The sequence below is a fragment of the Chaetura pelagica genome, unplaced genomic scaffold, assembly GCF_000747805.2.
Source record: "Chaetura pelagica isolate M959 unplaced genomic scaffold, ChaPel_1.0 scaffold109, whole genome shotgun sequence".
Taxonomy (NCBI): Eukaryota; Metazoa; Chordata; class Aves; order Apodiformes; family Apodidae; genus Chaetura; species Chaetura pelagica.
In genome coordinates, this window is record NW_009970725.1 from 8438591 (window position 1) to 8448920 (window position 10330).

General features: G+C 41.5%; 1 protein-coding gene across 1 annotated transcript in view; it reads right to left on the bottom strand.

Moving 5' to 3' along the window:
• The window catches only part of LAMA3 (laminin, alpha 3), a 113594-nt gene extending 107985 nt beyond the window's left edge, over nucleotides 1-5609 (bottom strand). The window contains 2 exon segments of the mRNA XM_010006910.1: nucleotides 3935-4087; nucleotides 5538-5609. Coding sequence (XP_010005212.1) covers nucleotides 3935-4087; nucleotides 5538-5609 — 225 coding nt within the window.
• Nucleotides 5610-10330: the final 4721 nt, after the last annotated feature.

The window sequence follows — 10330 nt, forward strand, 5'->3', positions numbered from 1 at the left end:
TCAGGAAAGCTAAAGGAGAGGAAGACTTGAAAGATTCCTTTTTCTGTAGATTTTGAAAGAATACGAAACCCACATTTTAAAGCAAATTACATAGATCTAACAATGCAAACATAAGAAAAAAAAAATGACTGACCCATTCAAAAGTTCTGTAATTAAAGCTTTACGCAACACATTGACTATGTCCAAAAGGATAACATACAAGCAAGAAAGGATGTGGTTGGGGTATTTCCCTGATTAGAGCTGTCAGCTCAGCTCCAAATATGCTGTTGTAGTATGACTGAGGAATAAACAAAGTGTGCATTACCTGGTACAACTTTCAGAAACTCTTATGGGTCAGCTGCTACTTGATCAGCTGAAGTTGTATCATATAGAGTTCACAAGTAGATTCACCTTACTGGGTTATGAGCCAAAATCAACTAACTTCAAAGCATAGTGTTTTGTTGTGTGATCCAAAGTCAGCTTCCTGCACAAACTGCCACAAAAGCACAGCAAAGAAGTAACACGTAGCAAAAAGCAACAATAACGTTTGCGGACTACACCTTTTGAAGTGTAACAGTTGCACATTTCTATTTAATCATACACTACCATGCCATCCTGAATCTTTATCTTCTACTTCTGAAGACTGAGTTCAAATATATACCTGGGGGGGTATTACTGAGATACCTGCTGAGCATTGAGAAAGCAAAAGATGAGGGCACACCTGCTAAAATTAGGCAATACAAAGAGTCAGGGAAAGGGCAATTCACTTAAGTCCGACATTCTGGATTCAGAAGTTTAAAATATGTGGAAAACTACATTGGGAAAATCAAGACCAATTACAGGAATAAATGAGACTTCATTTGATCTAAATGTTTTAAACAAGTCAGGAATAGCCACAGTATATGCAGGTATGCTTACAAGCTAGAGAGTCTGCCTCAGGGATCAACATTATAATTATTATTCAAAAGGACTGTGATTGATTAGAAATGTAACTATACTACAGAAAGTCAGAGAGGAAGCAGGGCTTTGCTTTAATGTTTTTACTTTTCCTCATATTACAAAGTACAGCAAAGTGAGCACTTTTCCAGCAGAAATATTTAACATCCTGAAGGGCCTTTGACTTTCAAAAATCACCTCCAGCCCTCGTGAAACAGAAACAGCAGCAGGTGGGTGTTCTGTTCCAAATCCATGGTAGTGAGCACTCAAACTTCCTTCATGGTGCAATTATTCAATTAAATATCGTCAACAAACCACAATGCAAAAGGTCCCACTGGGACTCTACTCTCAGTCTTAGAGATGTAGTGGCAGGAACGCAGCAAATGAAAAGCTTTTGATGTTGTACTAAGTTCTGCTTCCTCTAATTGTGAATATTTGATGAGCAACCTAAAACACAGTCATTGCTTCCCTGCACACATATGTACCTTACTGTCATGTTTTGCACATGGAAAAACATTTCCATATTTTGTTTGCAGAACAGGACAACTACTCAGTGAGGAAAACTACATCCCTGCTATCTTTTCAACATTACAGCCTGTGGTCCTGCAAGGTATTTAGGCACATATCTAACTTTAACAACTTTTCTTCTGCCTTAAAAACCAAATCTTTCATTTCAGCTCAAATGAGGAGGAATTGCACTCTGAAAATTTCTGTCTCTGCCAGGTACTAAGAAAGTCTGAATGACTGACACACACTAAGCTCTTGATTTTTAGACACCTGAAATTAGGTAAGGTTAATTGGGGTCTTAGTGTTTACCTGTTCTTTTGAGTGGACTTACTCTATCACAGCTATGTATACACTACTGTATGAATCTGAGGTATCAGAACACTAGGCAAAATGTCAAAAGTGACTCTCAAGATCAAACAAATCCTGAGATTAAGGTTTAACTGACTGAACAAAGATACGAGATAATGTCTGTGAAGGGAAAGAAAAAAAAGTAACAAAAAAAAAATTCACATGAATCTTACTAAACCCTCATGTATCCACCAACTAAAATTATCCCTTCCTGATCACAAGACCTGAAATCATTTTGACCTTTGTCTTGGGTTTCCCTCATTTCCAAGTAAGGGAGTTCAGAGTCGCCTTTCCAAGTGGTACCAGAGTAAAAAGAAACACAGAGTCTCCCAGTGAGAAATCCTTTAACAACCACAAGAATTTTAGGACACAAGGCCTGGTCTCCAAGGAGTCCCATGAGAAGATGACATGCAGCACACATCCTTCATCTGAAGGAAGGAGGTTTCTCAGAATTTTACTCAGCCCGTATAAGATAAGGTGTCTGTCAGCTGGTCCTTCGAGGAAGATAACAAGTACACAGTGGGAATAGTTTTGGATGGAACAATGTGCTACACAAGTGGATCATGAGGATGATGCACAAGTGCTGGTCACAGATATGCTGACTATACCCCAAGACAAATTACAGCCTGCAACCTGATCCTGTGTCTTGCAGAGCCCATGATGGACGCCAGCAGCTCAGAGGCAAGGTCTGCTTTACAGAGAGGTGGTTGCCTTCTCAAGCCTACTCACAGCACCCTGCTCTGCTTTCAGTGTCCTTACTCTGCATTCCAAGCCTGAAAGACACACTTCCCTACAGTTTGCTGGGGAAGAACGACTAAGCAACTCAACTGGCAGGAGCACAAGTCATCCAGGGATGCAACAGCCCTCAAGTCTGCAGTGTAACAGAGCAACACAATTCAGAGTCAAATCCAACCACTGTGTGCCAGGCTAATGGGAAGGCTGTGGCCTAAAAATTCATCAGCTTCTACATAGCTCTCCTTTTCTTCATGGTACACTGGAGAAGAGTAATCACAAAACATCATTAATTTAATCAATAGAAATGCAATTTAAATATTCACAACAGTTTAGTTTAACTACTGATGCTATCTCAATTTGTCTGGCATTTCTGCACTGCTCGTGCACTGGATCAAAAAACCCTCAGTGGAGAGATCCTCAAAATGAGAGACACTCCAGTCATGTGAGGGACAGGAGTATTAAAACCCCATATAACAGAGAACATAATAGAATATGCACCTGAGTTCCCCATAAAATGGCAGTTAAGTCTTAGAGAGAAACATTCCTCCTTAGTTATTCCTTCCTCTCTTTGCTGTCAACTAAACTGGATACCTATTCAAATAATCCTGTCCTATATAATTAGTCAGTAAACAGTTATTACTCTCCAAAATATATATGCATATGTATACATCATACTACCAATATATGTTGGTTGGGGCTGCAAAGTAACACATTTTCAGCTGGTGTGAACTTGCAGAGCATCAGTAGTTTCACTAGATCAGCACCCAATTACGGCAGCTGAGAATCCATCCCTATGAGTTAAAATACCGATCCAGAGGCTTTACTGTAAGCTACTTGCAGAAGAAACTGCCTGTAGAGGAAATACAGGTCTTCATGTCACTGTTATATTACTAATTCACATTACACAGGTTTTGCTGTCCCTTCCCTTTTACACTGTGGTATAATTATTTTTCTGTTCTAAGAAAGTGTGTATCTTGAAGACCTGGTTGCATGATAGAGAAACCAGAAGGACGCCTGAGGCAAAAACAGACTCCAAACACTATTCTTAAAACCTGGGTATGGTAAGAAATCCTGTAATATCACTTTCTCTCTGTGGACCCATGAGAAATGAGAATACGAAATGGAAGGTAGAGCCCCAGTTTCAACTGACCAATCCCCCTGGTAACCTCAGGTTAACGAGTTCCAGTGTCTGTGCAAGACAGCACACAGTCATTACATCTGTGTGATACTGGTGCTAAGAACCCACATCATCAACATTCCTGAAGGAAAATAATCACTCCAATAAAGTAAAAATATACAAAACACAAACCAGACAAGAAAGCTGTGATGTTGGAAGTTAAAGTCATCAGTTCAAACACCTCTCCCAATTGCAAAGCTTGTATATAAATGCAAGAAATAACCAAACCTCACCCAAAGCTCGTGTACGCACCTGTCCCAGGTCTAAAGTAACATTGACTTCGTTGTACTTCAGGCCCATGGAAAGAGGAGGACTTTGCCACCAGCGCTCCGTGCCATCGATTGCGTGGGTTACTGGGTGAGCTTTACTGGGATCAGCAGCATTGCAATAATCACAAAACTGGCCCTGAAACACAACAAATGAAAAAGATGGTCTCATCTGAAATCTTACGCATGGCAGACAAAAGGCTGCTGTTAATTAAGAGTGTGAACTAAAGCACTGACTAAAAATTGGGTTAATTTTTCTCCCTTTATATAGTGTAATATTTAATGTATAAATTATTCCCCTGGAGAGTAAATGACATGCTTACACCCTGAAACACAGTAAATGTTATGTTTCAAACTAAAATTTCAGAAGTATCTTTCAGGAAATTACAGTATGTCTTCATTAATGATTTTTTGTATACTTTCGTGAAATTACCTATATTAAGTCTGCAGAAAATTAATGAAACAAAAATTCTTAAAAGTGAATTAAGACCAACACACAAGTTATCCGCACTTCTCCTAAAAGACTTTGAAATATCCATGTATGTGCATAGTCTGGTATCAATAAAAGCATTAAAAATACTCTGTTATTTGTCTGTAAGTTTGGTGTTACACTTCTATAATACTGCTTTCATTATTTCATGCCATTATAATGCATTCTCAATCAGAGATGTCTGAACAATATGTACTTGTGGAAAACGTAATGAATCCTATAGAGTTTTCTCTCTAAGCTTCCCTTTGAAGGATCCCATTGTATGTTCACTTGAAGAAGAGTTGCTATCCAGTCTACAACTAAAGCCACAGTCCAGAGATGCCCTGATAACCTCTGAGACTTTCTAAAGCTCTTTGTACTCTCTTCTATGCAATAATGATAAATAACCTTCAGGAAATTTAGTTGTCTCTTAATTTGGCATCTTTGCTTGCTTCATAAGCAGTATTTTTATCTTCAAGAAATTGCATTGTGCAGTCTACTAAGAGTATTGCTGATGTGTTGCAATTAGTTAAGGAATCTTTTTAGTGTCCCATTCACTTCATGCTCTAGTCACTGGGTAGAGATGACCAATGAAGCAATGAACCGCGCCAGGCACAGATCTTCTTAGAACCCCAAAAGAAAAATTTTCATTGAATGGCAGTATCCTCTTAATGGTTACTTCAGTCAGACAGTTGTTTAATCCACCCATGTTTTAAATAAGGTACTATTTGCAACATTCTATTTCTCAGCTAGGCATGTTTTCATCAAAAAGATGTGACAAATCTTCTGTTGTTTCCACAACCCGTTTTGCCTGGCATGAAGTATATTCCTATCTTTTAAGTATTAACTGAATCCCATACAACTGCCATTATTTTGTTTGTCGCTGCTGTCAGACTAATTCAGGTAAAGTAATGGAGCAAGCACACTTGTCCACCTTATTTAAAAAAATAATAGAGGAGCAACATTCAAGCTGGGTACAGTCTTGCAGGTTTGGTGAATTTAAGATATTTATCTCTAGCAGAATTTGTTTAACATCTGCCATAGTTACTAATGCATTGGAAACTACTTCAGCATTCTCATGTGATCCAAATACACTATGTCTTTCAAATACTAAACATACATATTCACTGAGTATTTCTGCACCAGTAGTAATAATTTCAGCATCTGCATAAAGCGATGGTTCCATCCTCATTCTGCTCCTCCAGAAAGCCCAGGGTATGATGTTGTTTCCAGAAGATGTGGCTACCATTAGATGTTATGATTCAGCACTGCAGGTGTCAACCTGGCTGAAAGTTAACTCTTTAGAATTCAAATAGTTATTTAGAGCCTTAATAAATCCTCACATACATGGGCTGGTTAACTGTGTCTGGGATCATGTTATACCACGATTCTCCTCCAGCTCTGTTAGAGAAGATGGTTTGGCTGATTTTCATACAAACTACAATATGTCAGGATGCTGCTGGATTCAGGTAGAGTTTGCTGGGGCAGACACCAGACCAGCCCATGCTGGCTACAGGCAATGTTGCCAGTTTCTGCAGCAATGACAAAGAACACCATGTCACTATCTGCTAAATCAATACTCTGAGAAATCAATGTATGCTCCAACAACTGCAGTTACCACCAAATCAGAGCATCTTCCCAGTTAAAATTTTCCAGACAAACACATACTTAGAGTTCTGACATACATTACAAAAGTAAAAGCTTCCCTAAATAGTTTTATAATGTGCTTGAAACATGGTATTTAGATCAAATTTCATGTTCATAATGATCAGGCTGGAAATACACAGGAAACAGTTGCTGCTAGAACAGTTTCAGCTCTTAGCTGGAGACAGCCTCAAAGAAAGGCTGAATCAAAAGCAATCAATGAGGTCTACTAAGTGCAAGTGTTACATTTACACACACCTATGTGATTTCAGTATACAGAGCACTTTATTTGAACTCACGATACCATCTTTTTTTCTTTTGGGGCACATATTTCAAATAATTTCATTGCAACAGCTGGAGTTTCAGTTATTTGAAGTACATTCCAGCAACACTGCCAACAAGGCAGCAGAACAAAAAATGAAAGAAAATAAAGTATTGGACAGAGCAGCCTCCCCTGCTTCCCACTGGCAGTATCTCAGGCACAGCACGCTCAGCCTGTCTGCTACAGGACACATGTCCATTCCAGGAGACTGGGCCTTGAGACACTGATTTTGGCTGCAGTTCATCAGGGAAGCAGGTGTGCATTTGCTGGTGACCTTGCTACCCTCCTTTCTCCCAGTTCTCTTGAGTGAAGGAGAAAACTGGAACTGCATGAAGGGGTTTGCTGAAATATGCCTGTGTGGACCAGAGACACCCAGGGATGAAAATGTCTCACCTGTAAGTTATGGAAGGCGACAACAATGAAGGACTTGTTCCCTATTCCATACCTAGCAGGTCTGTGCTCACTGGCAGGGCAGGGTAGGTATGCCTTAATTCACACCAGCACAGCACTGTGAACAGATGGGTAGACAAAACCAGGCATGCCATTTATCTCTCAGTTGCTGAAATATTTTACACTGCAGTGCATCTCTTCACTCAGCACTGTTCTTATTAAGCCATTGTCCCTCTTGCCAATGTGCTAACTAAGGGAAACATACTGCTTTGCACAGCACATATCCAGCACTGCCTACAGAGCCTCAGTCGAGCTGCTCATGAAGGGACTGTCTATCCCACCGATCACCTCGCAGAAGAGCTTTCAATGACTTCCAAATGCTCTTTCTGGATTTGTTGAGTACTTGAGCCTCCATTAAAAAAAAACATGACCGAATGACAAGCTGAACGAGAGATGATGCCAATGTCGGAGCACTGGAAATGAAACTGAGGCTCCTTTTCCTCTCTTTGCCTTATTTTCACTGCTTGGGATAGCAGTAGCAACAAAGCTGTCTGGTCCTTTGTCAGAAGAAGGAACACCCTCCACACCTCTCCAATTTCCCTACTCAGAGCTACAGTTGAAATCCAGCTTTGTAGAGATCCCGAAAGGGAGTGACTCAAGTTTTCAGCGTTGCTTTAACTTGCACTGGCCCTGGCACAGGGGCTATTAGACCTATCACTTTATGTAAAAGCCGCATGACCTTCCCTCAGACTCTTAAGAAACAACACGTGAATACTTATGCTGATTTAAAATCCTTCTACATAAGCTCAGCTTCTGTAATATTTTAATACACTTCTCTCCAATTTTCCATGGAAGAGACTCTCCTATTTACAGTGTCCTTGAAATTGTGAGGCTTGATAATACATACATTGTGCTGTTACCACTTTTTCTGTGGCTGGATTTCCCTGACCTCTTGAAAGACTTCCCAGCTCTTCTCAAACCACAACAACTACTGGTAAACCACAGAAATACTCCTGTTTTGTATCTCAATGGGGCTTTGTTAAAATTGGAGACGCTGCTTCACCCATGCTTTCCCAAACGCTCCAAGAGGCACAACACACTTCCTTGTGCCAGGGCTCAGCTATCAGAAGTCCTTCTGGGAACTTGAATCAGGCGTTAACCATAACTGCCCTCTAACCTAGGACCTGCAAGGCAAATATTTAACAAGAGGAACTACCCCCTTTCTAGTGTCTTCCTATATACAGCAAACCCTCATTTCCAGTTGAGTGTTAGTATATAGAGGGAACAATAACAAAAACCATCAATGGCAATATGCATCACACAACAGGCTTCATTCTGCTTGCTTGACACCTTTATCTGATGTTTGCTTTGGCTGATTCTTGTTACACTCTGATTTCTGATATCCCAAGGCATGTTATGATATTTGACTGCAGCAGTGAGCTTTAGTGTGTTGCCGAGAGATTATTTGGCTTGCTGTTAACCTGGTGGCATGGTTATTTCAAGCAACTTTAAACATAGGTGCTGCATTCAGTATGGAGGGATGGATGCCTAAACTTCAGAGGTGTGTTAGAAACAGAGGACCAAGCAGTTTCCTGACCATCACCTTTTTTGTAACCTTAGTTTGAGCACGTAACACCTGTGACCCAGTTTTCCTATTAGTAAAACGGTGTATTACTCAGCCTGTAAGTATCTCCAAAGCACTTTGAGCTTTTTATGACAGAGGGCACTACTCAAGAGGTAAGGTACACTGAGATTTCATGGTGAGGCAGGGAGGCATGGCAGAGAGAAGTTCAGGGCAAAGCACACTGCTAGCTGTGGCTGCCCAATGAACTGTGGGGCAGACTGTGTGATGGTGCACGCTCCCTTCCTGCACATGACAAGGAGTACGTGGTGCTGCACCTTCTTAGTCCTCTCCCTTGAGCATCTGTCCTCATTAAAAAATGAGAAGAAAAACTCCCTTATCCAGTGGAACCTCTTCTGAAACCAGATACTATTAAAACATATAAACACCTCATAAGACTCCGAAACACTAACTCTTCTTTCAAGATCCTAAAAATTTATTTGCATTCCTTCTGTATTGCAGAAAGATCGGTATCTGTGGAGCCAGAAAATGGGCCTTACAGCTTTTGAAATCCCTTTCAAATTGCAATTTCACTCTGGCTCTCTTCTCTTCCCACCAAGAGAGAATACAAATAAAACAACTTTGGAAGGACTGAGGCTTTAGAAAAGCTCCCCCTTCACAAAGTTCTTATCAAGCTGATACTGAACATCCATCGCAGTACATCACAGACTTTGGTGCATTTGTTACTCCTTGTTTGCCCTCTAAGAGACATGTTTGTGCAAGTTTCTACCAAAGGAAACATGTATTTCCACTAACTCTTTGCCAGGAGTTCTGCTGTTTATTGTTGTCTTTCTTGTAACTGGCAATCCTCACTTCCCTGTGTGCTTAAATTCCCTGCCAGAGTCCCAAGGAATCTCTGGCTTCCTCCAGCAAACAACACGAGGCACAGACAGCAAGTCTCAGATTTAGTGCTTGTAAAATACCACAAAGCCACCTGACTAAAACCAGACCTCTTTTCCAACTGCTCCCCAGAAAGATGCCCACTTTCCAGTGAGAGTGCAGGACGTCCCCATTCTCCCCTAGGCTGTTCTACTCCCAGAAGCATCAAGCTGTTCTCAGTGGACCATGAACAAAGCACTGAGGCCACAAAATAGCACTTGGGATCTCCCTAAGCCACTTTCATGTGCCTGAGAGCCCGGCAGCATGAGTGGCTCATGCACACCTGGGAGCAGCCACAGCATCACCGGCACAGGGAGCAGACAGGGCAGGGGGGGGTCCTCCAGAGGGTGCCAGGACACCCCTACTCAGCAATCATTATAGATGAACTTGTGCATCTTGTCCACCTATAAATTTTGCATCTGGCATTTATGTGGAAGCCAGTCCTAAAGATTAAATCCTTGGAAGAGTCTTTCCTGAAAAGTACCACAGCTCTCAACACTCCTTCACAATTATAGCTAGTTAAGCACATCTGTAGCCTGGAGTGTCCATCCCCAACCAGAATGCTTCAAGCTCAGATTAGGATCCCTGCTTTAATGAACGAAATACAGCATTGATCACCCCCTGTCATAAGCACTTGTGCATGATTATTACTCACTTTGTGTCTACAGACAAACTTTCATCAGTTTTACCGAAAGCTTCCAGGCTAAAAGTTTGGTTACCTGCACACACTCTGATTTAGCAGCAGAATTACGTCGTGTACAAGTAGATGCTGGCAAGTCCTACGTCTTCACTGCATTTCACCAGGAAAGATGCGCTCTGTCGGTACCACTTTGGTCCCTGCTTTGCAAGGGAAAACCCCTTTCCCACCTCGCCGAAACTTCTCGGTACCGGAGGACCCTACCACTTGAGTTGGAAGAAGAGCAATACTCCTCTTTACACCTGGAATACCGAGGCACACAGCAGCTGGGCGCAGGGTCTAGAAGGCAGCTCTGCCAGCAGAAACCTCAGCACACACACACCCCCCGCCCCATCCCGCGCTGCCCTGGACGGGGGTCCC